This window comes from Euprymna scolopes, chromosome 45 (assembly GCF_053919585.1).
Source record: "Euprymna scolopes isolate OS-2025 chromosome 45, ASM5391958v1, whole genome shotgun sequence".
In the NCBI taxonomy this organism is placed as follows: Eukaryota; Metazoa; Mollusca; class Cephalopoda; order Sepiida; family Sepiolidae; genus Euprymna; species Euprymna scolopes.
In genome coordinates, this window is record NC_136526.1 from 11,706,858 (window position 1) to 11,733,711 (window position 26,854).

At 33.7% G+C, this 26,854-nt stretch overlaps 1 protein-coding gene across 1 annotated transcript in view; it reads right to left on the minus strand.

Moving 5' to 3' along the window:
- Positions 1-288: 288 nt before the first annotated feature.
- Positions 289-26,854, minus strand: part of LOC145269254 (D-dopachrome decarboxylase-like) — a 50,888-nt gene continuing 24,322 nt past the window's right edge. Inside the window, exons 2-3 of the mRNA XM_080124880.1 lie at positions 7,496-7,668; positions 289-3,012 (exon numbers count right to left, since the gene is read on the minus strand). Coding sequence (XP_079981006.1) covers positions 2,958-3,012; positions 7,496-7,668 — 228 coding nt within the window. The 3' untranslated portion in view covers positions 289-2,957. The remainder of the gene's footprint in view (positions 3,013-7,495; positions 7,669-26,854) is intronic.

The following is a 26,854-nucleotide window of genomic DNA, read 5'->3' on the forward strand; positions in this document are numbered from 1 at the left end:
AAGCGCGTTACCGGTGTCGACCGAACGGGTCCCTTTTAGTGATTACATGGGTCGGGATATTTTTACAACCAACTAAACGGCAAATCTGCAAAAAAAAAAAAAAAAAAATGTTCCTTGGTAAAAAAAAAAAATAAAATAAATAAAATAAATAAATAAATAAATAAATAGAATATACAAAAAAAAAATGTACCAATTTAGAGTGCAGGGAAATAACTTGAATATGCTTCAAGGGCAATAACTCTTTTTAATTATGCTTGAAAGCAGAAAAATCGGTGCTTGTTAAGTCGACACATTGATTTTATTTTTTTTTTCAAAGATATGTTTTAAGCAAAAACAAAATTACGTACTCAATTATCATGCTGAAAATAGTAATATGTCCAAAAATTACGAAAAATCATCGAATAGAAAGTTAAAAGTAATTTTTACGGAAAATTGGGTAAAATCGCATTTTCTTAGACGTTATAAGGGACATCACTCCAAAAAGAAAATTTGGGTTTGTATTACTGTACACAGATTCGAAAAAGTTGTCAAAAGACAAATATATAACAAATAAATGTTATCAAAGGCAAGATAAGTTACTTTTCTACCAAATTGGATACATTTTTTTTTTGTTTTTATTCAATGTAACATGTTTATTCAGCTCGAAAAACATGCAATGTTTACTGATGTATTGGAAAATTCAAAATGGCGCCCGACACTCTCTTTAACATGGTAAGTTTGGGAAAAGGTGTTATAAATAATAAACTAGACAAAATACTATTAAAAAAACACCGAATATATGTCAACTTATGTCACGGTAACATATAATGAGCGAATTTCTGACAGTATTTTGTCTAGTTTATTATTTATAACACCTTTTCCCAAACTTACTGTGTTAAAGAGAAAGTCGGGCGTCATTTTGAATTTTCCAATACATCGGTAAACACTGTATGCTTTTCGAGCTGAATAAACATGTTACATTGAATAAAAACACAAAAAAATATATCCAGTTTTGTAGAAAAGTAACTTATCTTGCCTTTGATAACATTTATTTGTTATATATTTGTTTTTGACAACTTTTTCGAATCTATGTGTACAGTAATACAAACCCTATTACTATTTTCGGCAAATTATAATCCTAATAATAGAACTTATCAATCCTCATCTAAAAAAAGGTAAATATGACGAATCTTTCCATCCTCGAAAAATCGGGAGCGCTGAAAACGAAAATAATGTTTAAAATCCCGGCAAACAAGTAGTTTCCAAGATATGAAAAAATGTTAGGTTTAAAAAAAGTGGGGGATCACTTTTCTATAATAATTAACGTAAAATGAGCACCCACTTTATGGCCACTTTTTCTTTTTTTTAGAAGGGGGTTAATATAGAAAAGTGATCCCCCACTGCATCTTGAGAGTGGAAAGATACTGCCAGAAAAAAAAAAAAAGCACCAAAAAAGTGCTCATTTTATGTTAAATTGTGTTCATTGTATGTTGACCCCCCCTCCCCAAGTGCTCATAAAGTGGGGTCTTATTTTACATTAAATTATTATAGAAAAGTGATTCCCACTTTTTTTAAAAAACTAACATATCTTCATATCTTGGAAACTACTCGTTTTCTGGAATTTTAAACATTATTTTTGTTTTCAGCACCCTCAAAAACCTATATTAGTGGTAATTTTAAAGAATTTTTTGAGGGTGGAAAGATACTGCACCTTTATCAATGTTTCAATCAGTCATCTGTTTTCCTAGTTTTGCATATGAATTACAAAATATCTGATATTTCCCCCAAACTTTTGCATGCATATATCTATAATATAATACAAAGCTGAATGTCTGTGTGTATGTTTGTCTGGTCACGAATAGGCTCCTATATGGTTGACTATTTTAAAAAACTGATTACATATAATGACAGAAGATGTATCGAGACACAGGAATGGGTATGTTTGATCTGGCAGGACGGTGATTCATTAAAATTGTGGGTTCTGCGTTCGTGCCTGGTTCACAAAGTATGGAAATAAAAAAAATTAAAAATTAAAAATAAAACGTTTACAAGTGTTTTTGATATAGATGTACATTAAGAATACTTTGATAAGTATGTTTTAACTTAAATAGAGATGGTTAGGATTAGGGTGGAAAAATACTGCCAGAAAAAAAAAAAAAAAAAAAAAAAAAGGTGCTCATTTTTATATTAAATTGTGTTCATTGTATGGTGACCTCCCTCCCAAAGTGCTCATAAAGTGGGGTCTCATTTTACATTAATTTATTATAGAAAAGTGATCTCCCACTTTCTTTTTTTTTAAAACTAACATATCTTCATATCTTGGAAACTACTCGTTCTCTGGAATTTTAAACGTTATTTGTTTTCAGCAGCCCCGAAAACCTAAATGTGGTAATTTTAAAGGATTTTTCGAGAGTAGAAAGATTCTTCATATTTACCCTTTTTGTTGTTGTTGTAGTTTTACAAAGTTTTAGATGAGGATTGGAAATATTCTTCATATTTAACAACCCCCCCCCCCAAAAAAAAAACCCCATTAAGTTTTGTAATTTAAGTTCGACAGAAAAATTCCCCAGTTTGACAATTGACAAGATTCATATAAAAAAGGTCAAAGATCATTAGGATAGCTTTGAAGGTGAGTTATTGACAATGAGACACAGTAAATTTATGAAGCAAGTATACAGGAATGTGTGATGATTGTCTGTTCCTGACAAAATTACATTAACAATTAAGTATTCTTTCCCAGAATTGCCTGCCTGTGGAACACTGTTTCGCTGGCCTGCTTCCTGGTTGAATACAACATGGTAGCCTTCCAATCTAATGTAAATAAATTCTTGTTGAACCGTCCCCATAAATAATCAAATTCTAACCAATTTACACCATTAACGGTTACTACACTACCATCTTAGATTCATTAACCCTCATCCTCGAGTGGCCTTCGGACCTTGATAAGTCATGATTCCCAAGGAAAAAGAAAAGGATGGCTAGATAGCCATACCAATCATCGTCTTATCAACAGGAATATATTGCACCGTAATCCTGACAAAAAAAAAAGGGAGAAATTAATTAACTTTGTGGAGAAATAACTGAGCATCAAATAAAAAATAAATAAATAAAAATTTAAAAAAATAGATAAATAAAAATAAGAAACAGATCGTTAGAAATTGAAAAATAGATAAACAAAAATTAAAAAAATAGATAAATAAAACTTAAAGAAATGATATATAAAAATTAGAAATAGATAAATAAAAATTTTAAAAATAGATAAACAAAAACTAAAAAAAAAAAAAACTTAAAAAAATAGATAAATAAAAAATAAAAATATAGATAAAAATAAAAAATAGATAAAAATAAAAAATGGATAAAAATAAAAGATAAATAAAAAATAAAAAAATAGATAAAAATAAAAAATAGATAAAAATAAAAAATAGATAAAAATAAAAAATAGATAAAAATAAAAAATAGATAAAAATAAAAAATAGATAAAAATAAAAAATAGATAAAAATAAAAATATAGATAAAAATAAAAATATAGATAAAAATAAAAAATAGATAAAAATAAAAAATAGATAAAAATAAAAAATAGATAAAAATAAAAAATAGATAAAAATAAAATATAGATAAAAATAAAAATATAGATAAAAATAAAAATATAGATAAAAATAAAAATATAGATAAAAATAAAAAATGGATAAAAATAAAAAATGGATAAAAATAAAAAATGGATAAAAATAAAAAATAGATAAAAATAAAAAATAGATAAAAATAAAAAATAGATAAAAATAAAAAATAGATAAAAATAAAAAATAGATAAAAATAAAAAATAGATAAAAATAAAAAATGGATAAAAATAAAAAATGGATAAAAATAAAAAATAGATAAAAATAAAAAATAGATAAAAATAAAAAATAGATAAAAATAAAAAATGGATAAAAATAAAAAATGGATAAAAATAAAAAATGGATAAAAATAAAAAATGGATAAAAATAAAAAATGGATAAAAATAAAAAATGGATAAAAATAAAAAATGGATAAAAATAAAAAATGGATAAAAATAAAAAATAGATAAAAATAAAAAATGGATAAAAATAAAAAATGGATAAAAATAAAAAATGGATAAAAATAAAAAATGGATAAAAATAAAAAATGGATAAAAATAAAAAATGGATAAAAATAAAAAATGGATAAAAATAAAAAATGGATAAAAATAAAAAATGGATAAAAATAAAAAATAGATAAAAATAAAAAATAGATAAAAATAAAAAATAGATAAAAATAAAAAAGATAAAAATAAAAATATAGATAAAATAAAAAATGGATAAAAATAAAAAATGGATAAAAATAAAAAATAGATAAAAATAAAAAATAGATAAAAATAAAAAATAGATAAAAATAAAAAATAGATAAAAATAAAAAATAGATAAAAATAAAAAATGGATAAAAATAAAAAATGGATAAAAATAAAAAATGGATAAAAATAAAAAATGGATAAAAATAAAAAATAGATAAAAATAAAAAATGGATAAAAATAAAAAATGGATAAAAATAAAAAATGGATAAATAAAAAAATGAAAAAAGGGAGAAATTCATTAACTTTGTGGAGAAATAATTGAGCAGCAAAGAAAAAAATAAATAGATAAATAAAAATAAAGATAGATAATTAGAAATTAAAAAATAGATAAACAACAATTTAAAAAAGTAGATAAATAAAAATTAAAAAATAGATAAATGAAAATAGATAAAGAGAAATTTAAAAAATAGATAAATAGAAATTTAAAAGTATAGATAATAGAAATGAAAAAACTAGATAAACAGAAATGAAAGAATAGATAAACAGAAATGAAAGAATAGATAAACAGAAATGGAAAAATAGATAAAAATTAAAAAATAGATAAATAAAAGTTAAAAAATAGATAAATAAAAATAGATTAATAAAAAAAGGTAAATTAAAAATAGACACATAAAAAAGATAAATAAAAAAGATGAATAATAGATAAATAGAAATAAAAAAATAAATAGAAATTTTAAAATAGATAAATACAAATTTGAAAAAATTCAAAAATATATAAATAAAAATAAAAAATAGATGAATAGAAATTAAAAAAATAGAAAAATAAAAAAATAGATAAATAAAAAGTAGATAAATAAAAAGTAGATAAATAAAAAAATAGATAAATAAAAAAATAGATAAATAAAAAGTAGATAAATAAAAAGTAGATAAATAGAAATTAAAAAACATAAATAGAAATTTTAAAATAGATAAATAAAATAAATTAAAATTTAAAAAATAGATAAATAAAAATAAAAGATAAATAAAAATTTATAAAAATATATAAATAAAGATTTGAAAAAAATTAAAAAATATATAAATAAAAATAAAAATATATGAATAAAAATAGATAAAAAAAATAAAAATAGATAAATAAAAAATATATAAATAAAAATAAAAAATAGATAAATAGAAATTAAAAAATATATAAGCATAGATGAAATGAAGCTGTTATGCCTGCATAGCATTTTTGTGTTAATCAGTATGGTGGATATGGAGACATAGCAATGCACATTTCAAAGCAGAGGTGTGCACACACACACACACACACACACACACACACACACACACACACACACAGACACACATTCCAGGTGGATATTTATCTACATTTTTGTGTTCCACAAAAATGACCAGAATTGTAATTATCACAAAAACAAAGAACTGTTTACATGTGTTATTTTGGAGAAACCATGAATAAATGCACTTCATTTGCACTTAAAAAAAATACAGAGCCGGATTTTTATTTTTTGTTTTTTTTGTTTCAAACAACATGCGCGTCAATGTGTTTGAAATGTAGCGACACAATTGGAGTGTAATGGCTACATGACCATGCATAGACTTAACTGAATTGTTGGATATAGAGACGTGACGATGCACATTTAAAAGCAGAGGTGTGCTTTTAATCTACATTATTGTGTTCCATAAAAATGAACAGAATTGTAATTATCATGAAAACAAAACATTCCATGTCAGGAGTTATAAATTGCACAATGCAAAATGAAAAAATGTTGATAATAAATGAATAATTACTGTGTATCTTATTCTTATGAAACCTTCTTCCATCATCTTTCTCTGTATGTAAATGCATTCATGAATAATTACTATGCGTCTTATTCGTACTGTTTTCTTAGGAAGCCTCCTTCCATCATCTTTATCAATGATTAATAAAGATGAAAAATCTGCACCTGTCGTATGTCATCATTTTGATGAAATTATCGTACATAGCCATGACAAGGATAAACAACACACTTGAACGGGCACCATAGCTATAAATAATACACCTGAATGTGGCGACACACATTTTAAAGCAGAGGTATGCATACATGCATATTACAAATAGAATTTGATTTACATTAAATGACCGGAATTGTAATTATCACGAAAACAATGAACTGTTTATCTTCCAAGGTCAGAAGTTATGAATTGCGCAATGCAAAATAGAAAAAAATAAAATAAATAAAAACAAAATAATAATAAAAAATAAATAAAGTAAAATAAAAATAAGATAAAAATATATAAAAATAAAATAAAAATAAAATATAAACTAAAATAAAACCTAAGTAAAAATTGAATAAAATAAATAAAAATAAAATAAAAATAAAATAAAAAAACAAAACAAAAATAAAATAAAATATAAAATAAAACAAAAATAAAAAATAAAATATATAAAAATAATATAAATAAAAATAAAATAAAAATAATATAAGTAAAAATAAAATAAAAACAAAATAACATAAATAAAAATAAAACAATAATAAAATAAAAAGTAAAATAAATAAAAATAAAATATAAAATAAAAATAAAAGAAAACAAAAATAAAATAAAAAATAATAAAATAAAATATAAAATAAATTAAAAAAATAAGTGAAAATAAAATAAAAACGAAACATAAATAAAAATAAAATAAAACAAAAATAAAATGAAAAATAAAAATAAAATAAAAATAAAACAAAACTAAAACAAAAATAAAATAAAAAATAAAAAAAATAAAACAAAAATAAAAAAAATGAAATAAATAAAAATAAAATATAAAAAAAATAAAATAAAAATAAATGAAAATAAAATAAAAACAAAATAACAAATAAAAATAAAATAAAACTAATACAAAAATAAAATTAAAAATAAAATAAATAAAAATAAAAAATAAAATAAAACAAAAATAAAAAAATAAAATAAATAAAAATAAAATAAAATATAAAAAAATAAAAATAAATAAAAATAAAATATAAAATAAATAAAAATAAAATAAAACAAAAATAAAAAAAATAAAATAAATAAAAATAAAATAAAATATAAAATAAATAAAAATGAAAAAATATAAAATAAATAAAAATAAAATAAAAATAAATGAAAATAAAATAAAAGCAAAATAACACCGAAACAAAAAGGAATCTAGATTGAAATTTATAACGATTTTCTCTCATTGTTTGGGAAGTTGAATAAAAACAGTACAAAAATTTGCATTCTTACCGCTCTTTTGGCACTGCCAGATTACTGGTGAGATAATCAAAAAGAATTTTATTGAATTTTGGCGTGGTGGAGCCATCAAAAACATCAATTGCTCGAATCTCGAGTAGGAGCGCAGGATCGTAGGTGTTGTTTCGACAGAAATAGAGGTCACTCTGAATGATCACGTTCATTCTCTGGAAATATAAAATTTTACAACTTTAATTATCTCCCTTTTATAGATTGGCTGTTTGGAGTTTGTCTTGGCCTTTGGGTCAAGATCAAAGTGTAGTATCTGTTCTTCAGATGCTGCACTTCAATTTCTTGCTCTCTGTCAGTGGAGGAGAAATCTTGAACGACTGAGACAATTTTAATTTTTGTTCCTATTCTCCACATAAAAAAAACGACCCTGGTGTCTAACTCTGTCCCGTGGGGAGACATTGTAAATAGGAACTAAGACAACGAAAAGAAGTCTATTATTTTAATTGGAATTCATTATTGAGATGAGTATTATTTATATTAATTTATATTTTTGTAGACTATTATCCTCATCTTTTTTAGTTGCTGTTTCACAACATTTTGGCCAGCTATTCCCCTGGCCTTTGTCAGGTGGTAACCGCGACGGGATAGGAACTCTGAATCTCCTGACTGCATCCACAGCAATTACTGCCTTCCATAGTTGTTGTCATCTAACCATGTTTTGGCCAAGTAAGCCTTTAGCCGGCTTTGGGTAGGATTGAAACCGCTATCCTCAGACAATTCTCACCTGGAACCGTAGAGAATTTTTTTTTTTTTTTTTTTTTTTACATAGGCATCACCGCTTATCAAGGCCAAGAGGCCACTCGAGGATAAGGGTTAAGGAGTGTACAGTAGAAACTGGACAATATAGTAATCTAAAAGTGAAAATGTGTATGTCCGCAAAAGGATATGTTTGCGGCGTCTTCTCGAGGCGGTTGCTCATTTTAAAAGCTTTTTATATCACGCTGGAATCATAATATCTACGAGTTGCGAACGGGCGTCGCCCGTCTATTTAATTTGCCCAACTTTGAAACGTTAAATATTCGACATTTTGGGATCACCGCATATTGCTTTCGTTTTTCGGTATAAAAAAAGCGAAAGTTGATTCGAATCCCTGGCCCATGGCCAGTGGTCTCTAGAAAGCGATGTAACGTTTGGTCAATGTCGGCTTACTGTCATCATATCAGACGGTTGCTTTCATTTCGAGACAAGACACTCCCCTAATAAACGGGGGAGCTGTTTTTCCCCAAAGTTAGGTAAAAAACAAACAAACCGGGTTATTGACCTCATTAAAAACTATCCCGCAGAAAATGTTAACTGCTGAATAGCTATTGCTTACGTCGTTGTCGTTGTCATCATCATCATCGTAATGCTCACACAAAATGTTAACTCTACGACTTCCATGCGGGCACCTGTCAATTCTATTCTTACTTAAATAAATTCAAACATCTTTCATTAACTCATTCTGGCTGGCCGAGCGGTTAACGTGTCAATTTTTTTTCACATTTTATTTTCCAACTTCGCCTCAGGACTACGGGTTCGATCCTGCAAACTTACCCAAACTTTTTTTACCCCCCCCCCCCCTCTCCCGGGTTTCTTAATTTTCACACTGATTTTTTCCCGGCTAAAACCCAAATATAAAAGTTTCGCATGGGTTCGCATAACCTATATATTAAGTTTCATATCTGTAGACCAAAAACTGACAGAGGAGTTTGGTAGGCAAATTTTTTTAAACAAATATATATACGCATGCATAAGTGGTGATCACTGTGTAAAAAAAAAAAAAAAAAAAAAAAAATATAGAAATAGGTTTGCGTTTACTATAACTTTTTATGCAAATATTACGCAAGTATAAATCATGTAGAATATCTGCATGAATATAATTACACATAATAGTTAACTAAAGGTGATCATCCCATAAGAAAAACGAAAAAAAAAACTAATAGGGAATTAATTAAAATTAATGTTTAAAAGAATATGCAAATTAGCTAGATCTTTTGAAGATGAATGCAATTCAACGACCCATATATAGTATCGCTCAGTTTTGAATGGCCACCTAGTACATTTTGACATCCTCGGCCCTTTGTGGCCTTTGGGCCAAGATCAAAGTGATTTTTTTTTCTTTTTTTGTTATTACACGCTAATAAAAAATGTTTTAAAAATTAGGTGCTAAGTAGGACATCCCCAAGTACGAAAGGGCGAACGTGGTATTATGGTTTTAGTTCTAGAGTGACAAGGATGACCAACGACCCCGATTGTTTTCCTCCCTTTTGAGTTGGCCTTGTGCCTAAGCTTTTTGTTCATGTTCATTTTTTGCCTGAATAAAAGATTTAATATCTCAAAGTGTAATATCTGTTCCGGCAGATACTGCATTTTTAGACCATTGCCCTTGTAACAATAAGTTATTGGTCCATGTAGGGAAAACCCTATATACCATGACAGCAGTACCAGCTCCCCCTTTCCTCCCCTTGGGGGAGCTGGTCTCCCCTTCCACTTCACATTAAAAACGACCTTGTGTCATATTTTGCTTACGTGGAGAAGCAAATAAATACCCCCCCCCCGGCTCTTTTTGGCCTTCGGGCCAAGATCAAAGTGTAGTATCTGTTCCGGCAGATGCTGCAATCAAAGACCATATGTGGAGGCAACCCCACATATAAGACCATTACTCTTGTAGCAATCAGTTATTGGTCAATGTAGGGAAAACCCTTCATACCAATTATCACTATCCAGCTCCCCTGCTCCTCGGGGAGCTGGTCCCCCTTTCCTCAATCTCTCCACATTAAAAAACGGCCTTGTGCCTAATTTGCTCAGTCGGGAAGCAAATAAACCTAGTACATTTTTATAAATTTTTCCCAAAAATGTTTTTTTTTTTTTTTGGATTGTGATAATTATATCAAAGGTAAATATGATAAGCATTAAAATTTTTCTTGGTAACTTGCAAATAGAAATAAAATAAATATTTAAAAAAAAATATTGAAAAAAAAAGGGGGGGGGATCTTGAAAAAGTGTCCACCCCTCTTTAGTGGAATATTTCCATGATTAGACTCTTCTAACCGCGTTGTTTTCTCGAAATTCATATTTGATAAGAATTATTAAAAATGCCCACTATACCAATGGAAATAAGAGAATTGATTTTTCCTATTTGCAATGCCCCCCCCCACCCCACGGGACAGAGTTAGACACCAGGGTCGTTTTTTAATATGGAGAAAAGGAACAAAAATAAAAATTGTCTCAGTCGTTAAGGATTTCTCCTCCACTGACAGAGAACAAGAAATTGAAGTGCAGCATCTGAAGAACAGATACTACACTTTGAGGTATTTATTTGCTCCCCCACTGGGCAAATTAGGCACAAGGCCGATTTTTAATGTGAGGAGTGAAGGGGATGGACAGTGACAATTGGTATGAAGGGTTGCCCCTACATTGACCAAGGTCTGACATGTGAGGTTACTCCCACATATGGTCTTTGCTTGCAGTATATGTCGGAACAGATACTACACTTTGATCTTGTTTATATAGTTTATTTCCGTAATGAAAAAATTTTACAATTAAATAATGAGAAATTCAAAAAATAAAAGCAAAAAATTAACATTTGTAAACAAACTTAGGCACAAGGCCATACAAGAAGTGGGATGGGGAGTGTTGCAGGGTCTTTGTTATTAAAGTGAAAATGGAGTCTTTGGCGACTTTACTCTTGACTGGCAACATTTACCACAATACCTCATTCACTCTGTGGACACTAAACTAACTAATGAAAACCCCAGCGTTTTTGGAAAAAAACTCTCTCTCGCACGCGCGTGCGTGTGAAAAAATAAAAAGTTCTTGAATTTTTGACCCGAAGGCCACTTAAGAGAATTGATTGCTATGAAGAAAGAGAAAGGCCAATCCCTTAATTCCATTGCTAAACAGTTTGCAATGCATGGATCAACAGTGAAAAAAAAAAAAAAAAAAAAAAAAAATGGAAAAAGATATTGTAACCTATGGGACGATCAAGAATCTTCCAAACGGCTATAAAAAGATTGAAAAAAAAAAAAAAAAACTGAAAAAAGAGATGAGAGGAGACTTTGTTTAAATTCAAAGAAATACCCATATTATGGGGGGGGGGAGCGGCAAGAAGCTCTTTGTAAATATATCTCTTTCTACATGTAAGAGAACTTTACGGGGAGGGTATGTTGCTTGCAAAAAAAAAAAAAAAAAAAAAAAAAAAAAACACTTAAAAATGAGGCATGTTGCTGACAAGAAAAATTTCTTTAAGAATATGTTGCAAAAAAACAAAAACAAAAAAAGAACTTGATAATATTGTCTACTTAGATGAATGCAGGATAGACCTCTATCCAAGGGGCCCGAATATATGTAAGAACAACCCCATACCTACGTGAGAAGCATAAATATGCCAGGAAAACCTTCAAAGAGGCAAATTCCTCTATTAATATTTGGGGATGTATCAAAGCTACTGGAGAGAGATGCACAGATGCATCAAACTGTATAAAGGTAACTTGACCAGTTATAAATACCAAGATATATATTGGATGAAACATACCTTCCAACCTACCAAAATGAGCATGTATTTATGCAGGATGGGGCAAAGTGCCATACCTCTAGAAGTTCTAGAAGATTTTGAAGAAAACGGTATTACTGTGTTGGCCGATTGGCTGCATAGAAAATCTTTGGAGTTTTTTTAAATTTAACACATACACCAAGGAACTTGGATCAATTATGAGGATTAAAGAGGAATTCAACAATATCCCAAATTCTTACATAATGCTCTATGATTTGGTGCTAAAAAGGTCTTTATAACAAAGGTTGGCACACAAAATATTAAAAGCAAAAATGTACAACCCCTCCCCCCCAAAAAAAACTGAAGAGATTAAAAAAATTTGTATTTATTTGCTTCCCCACTGAGCAAATTAGGCACAATGTCGTTTTTTAATGTGTGTGTGTGCGAGGAAAACTAGCTCCCCCAAAGGGGCACTCTGGCAGGGTCCAAAATTAGCAATTGTCTGATATGAAGGGTTTCCCCCACATTGACCAAACTAATTGACTTAAAAAGCAATTATCCGATATGAAGGGTTGCCCCCACATTGACCAGAACTGATTACTTCCTTCTCCGCTCCTGGCTCGAAGGCCAAATTATCATTAAAACATATATTTATATAAAAAAAACTTTAAATTAATAAGTTAAAATTTTTTTTTGTTCATATGTCATACTGGCCACATTTCATAACTCTCCCGCCTCTTCCGTGCTTAATCATTAAAAAAAATCTTTTTTTTCATATGTCATACTGGCCACATTTCATAACTCCCCACCTCTTCCATGCTTAATCATTAAAAAAAAATTTTTTTGTTCATGTCATACTGGCCACATTTCATAACTCTCCCACCTCTTCCATGCTTAATCATTAAAAAAAAATCTTTTTTTTTATATGTCATACTGGCCACATTTCATAACTCCCCACCTCTTCCATGCTTAATCATTAAAAAAAAATTTTTTTGTTCATATGTCATACTGGCCACATTTCATAACTCTCCCGCCTCTTCCATGCTTAATCATTAAAAAAACATTTTTTTGTTCATATGTCATACTGACCACATTTCATAACTCTCCCGCCTCTTCTGTGCTTAATCATTAAAAAAAATCTTTTTTGTTCATATGTCATACTGGCCACATTTCATAACTCTCCCACCTCTTCCGTGCTTAATCATTAAAAAAAAATCTTTTTGTTCATATGTGATACTGGCCACATTTCATAACTCCCCACCTCTTCCATGCTTAATCATTAAAAAAAAATCTTTTTTGTTCATATGTCATACTGGCCACATTTCATAACTCTCCCGCCTCTTCCGTGCTTAATCATTTAAAAAAATCTTTTTGTTCATATGTCATACTGGCCACATTTCATAACTCTCCCGCCTCTTCCGTGCTTAATCATTTAAAAAAATCTTTTTGTTCATATGTCATACTGGCCACATTTCATAACTATTAATAATATTAATAATATGGACAATAGGAATCCGAAGAAAAAAAATTTTAAAGAAATTTTTGGGAAAAATTTATAAAAATGTACTGGGTGCCCATTTGAAACTGACCGATGTTGTATAAGAAAGTTGTATTTTCTTTTTAACTAAATAGAAAAAAAAAGTTTTTTTAATATGAATATCAATACACACAAAAAACAAGTGAAGCATGCATGGTCCCCTGTGAGTGCACAGTGAACAAGGCATAAAAAAATGACTAAGTTCAGCATTTGTCCCCCCCCCCCCCGCACGTAGCCCCAAAAGTCCCCAGGGGTGTCAAATCCTGGTTAAAATGAACAAACAGTGCAGTTTTACGCCTTAACATATGAAAATTTGAGTTCTGCACCATGCAAAAAAAAAAAGAAATGACAAAGTCCATCATTGCCCCCCCCCCCATTTAGCCCCAAAAGTCCAAGGCCTTAACATATTTAAATTTGAGTTCAGCACCTTGCAAAACTGCTAAATAGACATACACAGAAAATTTTTGACAAATATGGCAAAATAGTCCCCAAAAAATGGAGTGTTTTTATTAGTCCTGAAAGAGCCCCTGGGGCACACCCAAGGGTTATCACAAAGTACAGACAAACAAAATTATATAGAAATCAGTTAATTACAACTTTTCAGAAAGTTTTATAAAAATCCAAGGCATCAATTTTTTTTATAAGCACAAAAGTGTCAATTTTAACCATTTTAACACGAAAGGCACCCCTAGGGGGGCAACTGGTTTTCCCTGAAAATCCGTTCTGTTACTTTTTTACTCATATCATGTTTAATGTTTGCAGAAAATTAAAAAAATTTCAAGGTGTAGTTATTGAGAAAAATGTGGACAGACGTACAGACAAACGGACAAGGGTAAATTTGCAGGTTCACCCTCCTTTTGTTGGGGGGGGGACAAAAAGCAAATTTATAGGAGTATAAATATATATATATTTTTTGTCTCTGATTAAGATAAGGATGGGATAATACGTATTATTTGGATTCTTCAAACTACTGTTTTCATCTTGAGTGTTATTTTCGCAATGTTTCAGCCTATGTAACCTCCGACCTTCTTCAGGTGTTTTTCGTCGAACTTGAAAATCTTTTTGCCGAACTCTGGAATCTGCATGGAACTTTGAATGGAACCCTTTATTCAATCAACAGGAGTCACATGCTCTGAGAGTTCTGTCAGCCATGACCAGGTAGAAGTCTCAAGTAATTTGCCATTGGATTTCCTTAGCACTTGCCGCACTTCAGAAGAGTTTCATTTAGACCTGAATTTTATCTAATAACTAGTGAAGGGACGATCCAAAAATTTTTCCCAATTCCGATACAATTACTGATTCTGATTCTTTTGAAATCACTAAATATTTATTTATGGAATTGTTTTTCTTTAGATTTAAATTACCGATTTCGATACAATTCCCGATTCTGTTTTAAATTCCCAATTCTGATCCAATTACCGATTCTGTTTTAAATTACCGATTCCAATACATTTACCGATTCTGTTTTAAATTCCCGATTCCGATTCTTTTGAAATCATTAAATATTTACTTATATGGTTGCGTTTCTTTAGATTACATAAAAACCCATGTGATATATTTTTGTGAATGTAAAAATACGCGTTTGAGGGTGATCTATACATTTTAATTTTGTTTGTAACTTAAAACCAATACACATTTACCTTTGTTATCGTTAGTAGCAGTAATAGAAAATTGAGTCTCAAATAAAAGTAAACCAAAATAATAAACAAGTACAAGAATCGTTTTTGGCATCGGAAAGTAGGAACAATTTTCTCCGATTCCGATACCTTAAAAAGCTCCGAATTTCTCGATTCTTATTAATTGTCCCAACAAACTGTGGGTCCTTGCAGATTCCCAAAGTTGACAGAAAGATTCCCGAGTTCGACAAGATACACCTGCAGAAGGTCGGAGGTTACATCAGCCGAGACGTGAAAATAACACTCATGATGAGAACAGTAGACCGAATAATCCAAATATTATAAAAAAAAAACAAGTGAAGCATGCACAGTCCCATGTGAATGCACAGTAAACGAGGCATAAAAAAATGATAAGGTTCAACATCCCCCCCCCCACCCATTTAGCCCGAAAAATCCCCATGGGACGTCAAATCCTGGTGAAAATGAACGGTGCAGTTTTAGGCCTTAACATATGAAAATTTGAGTTCTGCACCATGCAAAAAAAAAAACAAATGATCAAGTCCACATTGCCCCCCCTCCCATTTAGCCCCAAAAGTCCCCAAGGCCTTAACATATTTAAATTTGAGTTCAGCACCATGCAAAACTGCTTAATAGACATATACAGAAAATTTTGGACAAATATGGTGAAATAGTCCCCCCAAAAAATGGAGTGTTTTTATTAGCCCTAAAAGAGCCCTGAGGCACATCCACGAGTTATCGCAATGTATAGACAAAATTATATAGAAATCAGTTAGTTACAATTTTTCAGAAAGTTTTATAAAAATCCAAGCTATCAATTTTTTTTTTTAATAAGCACAAAAGTGTCAATTTTAGCCATTTTAACCTGAAAGGTACCACTGGGTGGGTGTGTGTGTGGGGGGGGGGGGCAACCGGAGTTTTCTCTGAAAATCTGTTCTGTTACTTTTTTACTCATATCATGTTCCTATTTACAATGCCTCACCACGGGACAGAGTTAGACACCAAGGTCGTTTTTTTTTTGAGGACGTGGAGAAAAGGAACAAAAATAAAAATTGTCTCAGACGTGAAGGATTTCTCCTCCACTGAGAGCGAACAAGAAATTGAAGTGCAGCATCTGAAGAACAGATGGTATTTATTTGCTCCCCCACCGAGCAAATTAGGCACAAGGCCGATTTTTAATGTGAGGAGTGAAGGGAGGGGGAAGGGAAAAAGGGGACCAGCTCCCGAGAGGTGGGAAATGGGAGCTGGTTAAAGGTCAGGCATGTGGGGTTGCCCCCACATCTGGTCTTTGCTTGCAGTATCTGCCGGAACAGATGGTATTTATTTGCTCCCCCACTGAGCAAATTAGGCACAAGGCCGTTTTTAATGTGAGGTAAAAACCAGCTCCCCTAAAAGTAGGCAAAAAGGGGGCACTCTGGTTACCAAAAATAATAATTGTCCCAGTATAGAGGGTTTCCCCTCCATTGACTGGTACAAATTATCTTAAGTGCAGCACCTGTCGGAACAGATACTACACTTTGATCTTGTCCATAAGGCCAAAATTTCCAAAAATTCCAAGGCATAGTTATTGGGAAAAGTGCGAACGAACGGACGAACGGACAAGAGAGTATTTGCAGGTCCACCATCCTTTTGTTTGGGGGGGGGGATACATAGAAATATAAATTTCAGATAAAATACCTTATCTGACACCTGGAACATGTCTTGAAGGAATGCCATCAGGGTTTTCTCAAATTCGACCGGAAATTGGGATGCCTTAAGGTTGGTGTATACAAAACAAATCATTTTTTTTTTTTTTTTTTGTGTTAGGGCTGCGTGTGAGAGCAAAAAGTCTTTTTGAGACAGGAATCGACCAGCAAATGTGTTCTGAGTTCTTGATAGCGTCCTCTTTAATGGACAACAGATTAAAAAAAAAAAAAAAAAAAAAAAAAAGGACCTTTCGGACAATCGATGGACGAAAGAATACAAAAATTAAAAAAAACAAAACAAATATAAATATGCGTGTGTAGGATGCACTCCCTGGACATGGAGACTGGGAGAATACATTTATAAGAATACTACCACATTTCCTTTTGTTGGCGATATGAATGATTTGAGGGAGAATGACGTCAAAAATGGTTGACATGGTGAATTTTGATTCAATCAAAGATGAATCAATGAATATATATATATATATATATATATATATATATATATACATACACACACACACCCACCGGTTGTAGGGTTTGGTTTTCTAGAGGCAAATCCAATGAAACCCCCGAGATTATTAAAGAGTGCTCAATGCAGGATAGAGCTGGTATATAGTCTGTTTATTATACAAACATTATTGGTTACATATGTGCAGACATGTTTCAGTGGAATCCAAATTCAGAGACAACACTTCATCAGACCAAAAACGAATCGATAATTTTTATAATAAACAGACACACACACATATATATATATATATATTAGCAAGACGGGAAGCAGGCTTTGCCCGGTCATAAAATACGCTTAAATATGATATTTTAATTTGTCCAGATGGCATAAATATTATTATAAAGTCGTGATTTCATAAGTAAAAAAAAGTATTTGATCGGCTAGAATCGAAACCGAAAGCTAAACCGTAGCATTCAAAGCTGGTGACGTTACCACTGTACCAATGTGACACGCATATGAACTAATTAAAAATTAAAAAATAAACTAAGATTAATGTACAAAATATTTAAGGATTTTTTTTTAATTTTGACCCCTTAAAAACTATTTTAACCATAAAAGAAAAGACATAAAATATCCAATTATTTGACGGCCCCTAACGATGCTCTGCGACTTTTAGTTTTGGATTGGTTTGTTGATTGTTTTTGTTTTACGGCATATCAACCCTTTTCAGGTTATTTAATGCGAAATACAGTTATTTTGAAAAAAAATCTTTTAATAGAATATATTTGTTTTTTTCAAGTCGGTTTCTATTTAACCCATAGTTGGGACCCTAACAGGTACTACCACTCCGGGTCAGAATGGACCTGGGAGCAATGACAATTAAAGGGTGACTCCACACTCCCCAAAGCCTTCAAGCTGGAGCCTCACCATCGGATATAGTTTAAGGTCATATCCAGGACCTTTAATTTTGAAAGAGATAAGAGTTTGAAAATATGGAGACAGACAGACAGACATATAGCCTATATATATATATATATATATATATATATATATTACTTTTTCATAGATTTTCACCTGGAAAAACGGGCTACTATGGGCCAAAATTGAAAAGCTGGTCCCTGAAACGGTGTAAGTGGTGGCGGGGGAAGGAGGAATTAATTAGAGAGAAAAGATTTTACTACTTCCATTGATTTTAACCGATTGTAGCAGTTAACTCTCAGCAGAAAAAATATAGGAATCTACGATTATCAATGAAGTGGAGAGGTAATAGGCCTATAACACACCTCAGATATTGTGCTGCAGTTTGTGCTACATTTGCATGAAATTTTTTTAACCCTATTAAGGTCAAAATCATAGGGGAAAATATGAGTTCATTTTATATATATAGGGATAGGGGACAGGGAATAAGAAATCTGCATTAATTAAAATAATATTTATGCATATTTTATAATCAGGCAACACCAGGTGGTCTGCTAGTATTAATATAAAAGTGAGAATGTGTGTGTGTAAGGACACTTCCTAACCTATATACTCAACAACTTTTTAATCTGCAGACTAGAAACTTAGTATATAGGTGATTCAGATATGTGGAAAACTTTTTTTATAGGTTTTCATCCGGAATAAAGGGCTTCTAAAGGAATCAAAATCGACATATTGGTGCGTGGGAGTCGTTTAATTTTTCTCCGTTTGTTAACGGTTTCACGATTGCTCATGCGTGGATGGTTCACATTACAGATTCCTTATGATAAGAATAAGTAGTTTGTAAACATCTTCTTAAAGATGTTGTCAAGTTGGCCCAATGGTTATCGCACTTGACTCACTGTCTTTAGGTTTTGGTTTGATCTCAGGTCGAGTATTGTTTTTTTTTCTTATAAAAAGTGAACTGTAAACCCCCCCCCCCCAAAAAAAAAACAAAAACAAAAAAAAAAACAAAAACAAAAAAAACAACAACATTCACATGCATATGTCCTGGTTTCTTTCCATTTTTTTTTTTTTTTTTTTTTTTTACTTCATCTTTTTTTTAAAGGAATTTAACGGTCCGTTTAATACCTAAGGTATTTCCGTTTATAATAAAAAAAAAGAAATCTGCAATAATTAAAAACTAATATTTATGCATATTTTATGGCACGAAAAGAATTTGGAATCTTAAGATCTCCATCATTCCAGTAATTTTAGGAGAAACTGGACTAATGAAAAAGAATTAAAAAAAAAATATCTGGGAAATATACCCGGTTAACCAAGTGCAGGAGAGATTCAAACAATTGCATTAAACGGGACAGTAAGAATCGTAAAAAAGATCTCTCAGATGGAATATATGAGATGGCGGGTGAATGTCTGTCATCCAGTAGGATGCCCCATCTTTAGTTTCAACAAAATGATAAGTACAGTAAAAAAGTGACAAGACCAAATTATATATATGTATTTTTTACATTCTCATAAGTTTGTTCAAGCTGGGGATGGAGCATCCTTCTGGATGGCAAACATTCACCCACTAACTCAGGTATTCCAACCGAGAGATCTTTTTAAGTTTCTGACCGTCCCTTTAAGTGCAACTGTTTGAATCTCTCTTGCACTTGGTTCACCAGGTATATTTGCAGGGTAGTTTTTGAAATTCTTTTTAGTGAGTTCAGTTGCTCCTATAATTACTGTAATGATGGAGATCTTCCTAAGATTCCAGTTTCTTTTAAAGTCATACATAAGACCTTGGTGTTTTGCTATCGTTTCCCTTTCAGCCCTGTTTAACTCAGCATCATTGAAGACACTGACTTCTACTAGGGTTGCTTCTTTCTCCTCATCCCATATCACTATGTCAGGTTCTATGACTGCGTTTTCTAAGTTACATACCTGTAGGAATTGCATAGTCATAGCTGATGGTGTAGGACTTATTTCCAACTGTTCTTTCTGGTAAACATGTTCCCAGGATTTGCTGCTACATTCGATATTCAACTTTTTACGGTTAGTTTTGAAATACTTTTCATGAGCCCAGTTGCGCCTCTAATTACTGGAAAGATGGAGATCTTCCCCAAGATTCCAGTTTCTTTTCATGTCGTACATGAAACTTTGGTATTTCATTATCTTTTTCCCTCTCACCTGTTTAACCCAGCATCATTGGGGGACAATGATTTCTACTAAGGTTGCTTCTTTCCCCTTCTTGTCCCATATCACTGTCAGGTTTAATAGCTCTGTTTTCTAGGTACGTATCTGCAGGAATTGCATCGTCGTCTTGGATGGTGCATGACTTATCTCCAACTGTTCTTTCTGGTAAACATATTCCCAGGACTTACTGCTGCATTTGATATTCAACATTTTTATAGATCGTCCACTGGAGATATTTACACACTCCATTGTGTCGGGTCATATAGTAGTCATCCCCAGCAGAACCTTACGGTTGGATGTCGGGGGTTCATACTCTCTACTTCCGTGTGACAGAACTTGCACTTACTGTTATTGCGTAGACCGGTGGTTACCAACCTATTTTGGGCCATGCCCCACCTAGGCATTTCTAAAATCCTGATGCCTCCCCTTTGTGATATTTAATTTTTGTTATTAAAAATCCCTCTGTTATTCAGTGAAGTAAGCTTAAAAGGCCATTAAGATTCACTATGAAACAATTCACTGTTAATATGATAATAATAATAATAATAATAATAATAATAATTAATAGTAGTAATAATAATAATAATGAAAAAATAACTCATTCTCAAATTGCCTTATAGTCTTTGGTATAGTAAGCCCAAGGGTGCACGTCCTGTCTATGCCCCACCAAAACATGGGCATGCGCCCCATGTTGGGAATGACTGGCGTAGACCATTTAGAATGGGGTTCATTATTTTTATGCAAATATGTTATTGTCATCTCTCTCTCTCTCTCTCTATCTCTCTTTGACGGAATGGTCATTACTAACCAGCTGTAGCACTCTTCATGAATAGTTACCATTGACCCCAGTTCTGCACCATTCTGAGCAACTCAGCCATGCTAATGTCCTCGATGTCATTCACGTTGTCTGACATTCTGGTTTTGGTCTTCTACGTCCTCTTTTGCCAAGGGTTGTACTAAAGAGCAGATCTTTTTTTAGGCTGTCTGTTCTGGTCATGTTATGTAGCGTTTGGCTAGGGCCAACCGATACATAAAGGTTAAAATAAAATCCCTTTTTAATAACTTGATAGGTAGACTTCGAATGTTGATAGTCCACTAGTATGAATTAAAGAAAAAGAATTCGCAAATTTTGTTTTCAGGTTCAACGTTGTTATGACATTTTTGACAATTGACGAGAGGCAAGATAAGGAAAAAGTGCCAGTCTAAGGTGAGATAACTCACTAGTCTTAACTCGTTGTCATGACAACCGCTTAGTAAACAGGTGAAACCACGGACGATCGACGTAATTAAAACTGCTATGTGCCACAACCAGGGGGTCCTACAAACTACTACGATTCCCAACCTGGGGGCCACACCACAATACAACAGTCACACGTCTCAAAAATTTCTTGTCATTGATGTTGTCCAGCAGTCTTCGGCATGGTTCAGTCTTCACCAGAACCCATTTGTTTGTACGTTTGTCCGCCCGGCTAACACAAAGGAGATTTTTCAGTCTTATTTTAATTAAGAAAATTATTGAAATTATTTTTTTTTAAAAGAATTATTGGAAACACTTAAAATGTTTTTTTGTTTTTTTTTTCAACTATTTTAAATGAAATATAGTTTGCCATGCAGCACTGTTGGGAAAAAGAACGAATACTTGGCAAGCGGCCTAATATAGACTTCTCTATCTCTATAATAATAAAATTCCTTGTAACTAATCTAGAAAATCTATTGCCGGACGCTTTTCAAATATTCACTACTAGCGGGGGTACCCGGCGTTACCCGAGTGTTTGTTTCCGGGACGGGGGGGGGGGAGTTTTAAAAAATGTTATGGTAGGTAAGTAGGAAGGATCAAACCCGGAGTCATGAGTAAAAGTAGGAAAATAAAGTGTGAAAAAAAAAAAACAAAAAAAAACATCTGCAACGTTAACAGTTCGGCCACCAAGAAAAGTCCATTCCAGTTGTTTAGGAAAAAAAAACAAACAAAAAAACGACTACGGTAGGTCGGCGCGAACGTGAAAATATAATGTGAATTGTCCAGCACGCTAACCACTACGCCACAGAGCACTGCAGCTTAGTTTAGTGATTTTAAATAACTTCACATGAAAGAACTACGAAGCCAAACCGGTGTTCTCTTCTCAACTGTTCCTTGTGAACGATCCCCAAACGGTGTTAAGTGGTGGCAGGGGGAGGAGGAATTTATTAGAGAGAAAATATTTTACTACTTCCATTGATCTTAACCGATTTTGGCCGTGACTTCTCAGCAGAAAAAGTATAGAAATCTAAGATTATCGAGGAATTTGAGAAATAATAAGCCTATAACACACCTCAGATATTGTTCTGCCGTTTGTGCATATTATATTTGCATGAAATATCTTGATTTTTAATCCTATTAAGGTCAAAATCCGACGGGAAAAAATGAGTTCATTTTATTTATATAGAGATTAATAAACATTACTATCTATCTCTTTGACGGAATGGTCATTACTAACTAGCCGTGGCACTCTTCACGAATCATCACCATTGACTCCAGTTCTGAGCAACTCAGCCATGCTAATGTTCACAATGTCCTTCACGTTGTCCGATATTCTTGTTTTTGGTCTTCCATGTCCTTTTTTTTGCTAGAGTTTGTACTAAAGAGCAGATGTTTTTTTTAGGCCGTCTGTTCTGACCACATGTCCCAAAAATCACAGTTGCCTGTCATTGATGTTGTCCAGCAATCTTCAGCATTATCCAATCTTCTCCAGAATCCATTCGTTTATACGTTTGTCCATGAAGAAGTCTACGGTGGTACCACAATTCAAAAGCAGCAATTTTCTTATTTGAAAAGAATTAATTATTGCGACGAGTATTATTTATTAATTTATTTATTGCGGACTATTATCCTCATCTTTCTTAGATATTGTTTCACAACGTTTCGGCCTCTGGCCTTCAAAGAGATTCAACGTCTCTATCCACTGCACTGACAAAGGCCAGAGGAATAGTTGGCCGAAACGTCTTGAAACAACAACTAAAAAGATGAGGATAATAGTCCGCAATAGATAAAATGAAGCAATTTTCCTCTTGTCGACTTCCTTCAAGACCCAACATTCTGCTCCATATGTTGCTATTGAGAATACCAAAGCTCACAGGAGTCGTTTCTTTGTGCGTTTTGAAATGAATCTGTCATATATAATCACACGTAAAATGATTGGCAATATTTCTTTCCCCCTAAAACTCTCGAAATTTGATTAAACATTTCACAAGTTCTGCATCTTTGTTCACATTTTTGTGGATAACTATTTGCCTGGCGACTATAACAAGATCACATAAGCACAAAACTTTTTGTCTTGATTTTCTTATCGTTTTGTTTTTCTTGGGGTTGGGGCACTCTACCGGATGCCAAACATCCTCTCATTAGTTTAGTTACTTCAACCAAGAGCTCTTTTTAAGATTCTAATCGTATCTTTAAGTGCTATTGTTTGTATTTCTTTTGCACTTGGTTCACCGGGTATATTTGCCAGATAGTTTTTGAAACTCTTTTTCATTAACCTGGTTGCTCCTATAACAACTCGTATGATTGATACCTTCTTAAGATTCCAGTTTCTTTTCATGTCGTACATAAGTTATTGGTATTTTGTTATTTTCTCCCTCTCTTCTCTGTTAAGGCCAGAATCATTAGGGACATTTACTTCAACTAGGGTTGCTACTTTCTCCCTCGTGTCCCATATCACTATGTCAGGCTTAATAGCTCCATTTTCTAGGTGTGTAGCTGTAGGAATTCTGTAGTCATAGTGGATGGTGTATAACTTATTTCCAACTGTTATTTCTGGTAAACATGTTCTCAGGATTTGCTACTACATGGGATAATTAAGTTTTTACAGATTTTTCAGTGGAGATATTTACAAACTCCATTGTGTCGCATTGTATAAAAGCCGTCTCCTAACAGGATTTTACAAATGGATGTCAGGTGGCCCGCACTCTACTTCTGTGTGGCAAAACCTGCACTTGTTGTTATTGCTGAGACCACTCATCTTTTTAAAAGCATTAATCATCAAGCCTTGATCTTGAGCGGCCATTACGTATGCTTACCAAAATGTTGTCGGACACAATTTTATTTCTCTTTTTTACTATCAGGCAGCCTGGCGTTGCATACAATATGCTTAAACATATTTTAATTTATGCAGATTGCATATGTATTATTATAGAATCAATCCTCTATTGATTATTATATATTATGAGAAATAATTTGCCCGGTGGACTAATTCGCAAAAAAAATAAATAAATAGCTGACTTTGTTCGTATACAAGAAATTCTCTCTTGGACAAAAGCTTACGTAGTTGGGCGTTATCTGATCTACATTGTATTTGCTGCTGCCTCTTTGGCTTTCTTTCCGTACGAATAGAACAGCAGGGTGTTGTATTCTTTTGCCACAGGCTTTTGTGCTACTCAGTTCATTGGTTACTGTAAAACTCTTCTTCCTTGGCCTTTTGGTCAAGATCAAAGTGTAGTATCTGTTCCGGCAGATACTGCAAGCTATGACTAGCTATGACTAGCTATGACTAGCAAAGACCAGATGTGGGGGCAACCCCACATGCCTGACCTTTAACCAGCTCCCATTTCCCACCTCTCGGGAGCTGGTCCCCATTTTCCCTTCCCCCTCCCTTCACTCCTCACATTAAAAATCGGCCTTGTGCCTAATTTGCTCGGTGGGGGAGCAAATAAACACCATCTGTTCCCTCAGTTACTAAACTTGACCCACCACCGGGCTTTCGGGCTAGGTTAAGGTGTTTTTTCTTACTAACTTTTGTTAGCAAGGACCGACCCCCTCCTTTGGGGAGTCAGGACCTAGAGGACCGACTCCACATTTGTGGGAGCTTGGACCCGGAAACCGATCCCCTCTTTTGGGAGACTGGAATCTCGGGACCAACACCACTATCGCTGGTAGTTGAGACCTTCTTTTTTCATTTGTTGTTTTTGCATGTTGTTTTTTCTTCGTTTCGGTCTCACTTCTCGAGACTGGGATGGTCTAATTTCTCAACACTTAATTGCCTGAGCAGCACTCTGACCTGCCAGGCCCAAACTTTGTCTATCTTCGCTGCTCTCCCAGTGGATCGAGCAGACAGGGTTCTCTTTCTCGCTTCCGTTGGGGTAAATTAGTGGGTAGGGTGACGTGGGGTAGGGCGGGTGCTTCGTTTCTGCTCCCCTCTGTGGGCAGGGATGCCTATCCCCTCTCTCTCTTAATTGCGACGCGGCACTCTGACCCGCTAGCACCCACTGCGTCTTTCTTCTCTGCTCTCCCCCCTTGCGGGGGGATCTGAGCTGCTAACCCGACATCCCCGTGAGGGGAAGTCAAAAACTCTAATTTCTTCAAAGTCCGCTCCTCCCCCTCCTCCCCCTCCATTCCCTGGGTTTTCTTTTCCCCCACTACACTTTGGTCCGCGCCAGCGGCCAGTGCAACCGCCACGATGCCAGGCAGGAGGGGTACGTCACCCCAAATGCGCAGCATCTCAACTGCGAACGACTCCCTATGTGAGGGAGCTGATGCATCTCCCGGCGAGACGGCGCCAGGAAACAAGGTAGGGCCCCGGCGCGCGGCGACCTTGGAAGAAAGCGGGAGGGTAGGGCCGCAGCCCGCGGCGACCCCCCAAAAAGCACCTGCAACCGCTCCCCACGAGGGCAACCCAGCGGAAAAAGCTGCCGTTAACTCACTAGCTGGGGAAAGTGCAGAACCCAGCCAACCAGCTGCACCCCAGGACGGCAGAACCAAGGGAGGAAGACCGGGGAACCCATCCCCCGCTCCCCCAAAGGGCGACTCCCCAACAGAAAAGGAGGAAAACAGCACCGCGGACCAAACCGAGGCGCTGGACGAAGATGTAATAGCCTCCATCTGCTCACTATTCGGCGGGGAAGACAGTGATTGGCCCCCCAACACTCCCCAAGAGGACCAAATACGGAAAAGGGGTGACTCTCCGGCCAGTGGTAACAAAAGCAAGCTGGAAGGAGAGACACCCTTGACAGTACCCACCAAGGCTCCAGCTGGGAACACGGCACCAGAAGGGGAGACACCTCCATCCCCCAAGGGGACAGCCACCCAGCAAAGGAAGAAAATAAGAAAGGGGAGCGGCCCGGAGAGCAAACCAAGCCAGGACGAAACAACGCCAAAGACACAATGGCCTACTTTGCCTGGTAACGGCCCAGTTCCGAAACCAAAAATGCCCATAAAAAGAGAGAGCCCCACAACACCAGCTACGCCCCCCAACCCGAGTCCAGCTGACACCCACCAGGATGGAGGACCGGCATGGGGCCCCAAAGAGCAGCAAGGGAAGTTGACGCCCGAAGACTACAGAGCACTCTTCGACTCCACTTACAAGGAGTATACCCAGGGGAACAACATCCAACCCCTCCCGGGTCAAGTGGAAGTTCTGGAGAAAAGAGTGCTCTCGCTGATAACTTCAGACACCAAGACAAGGGGTCTGACGGGCGTCAACAAGGACACCATG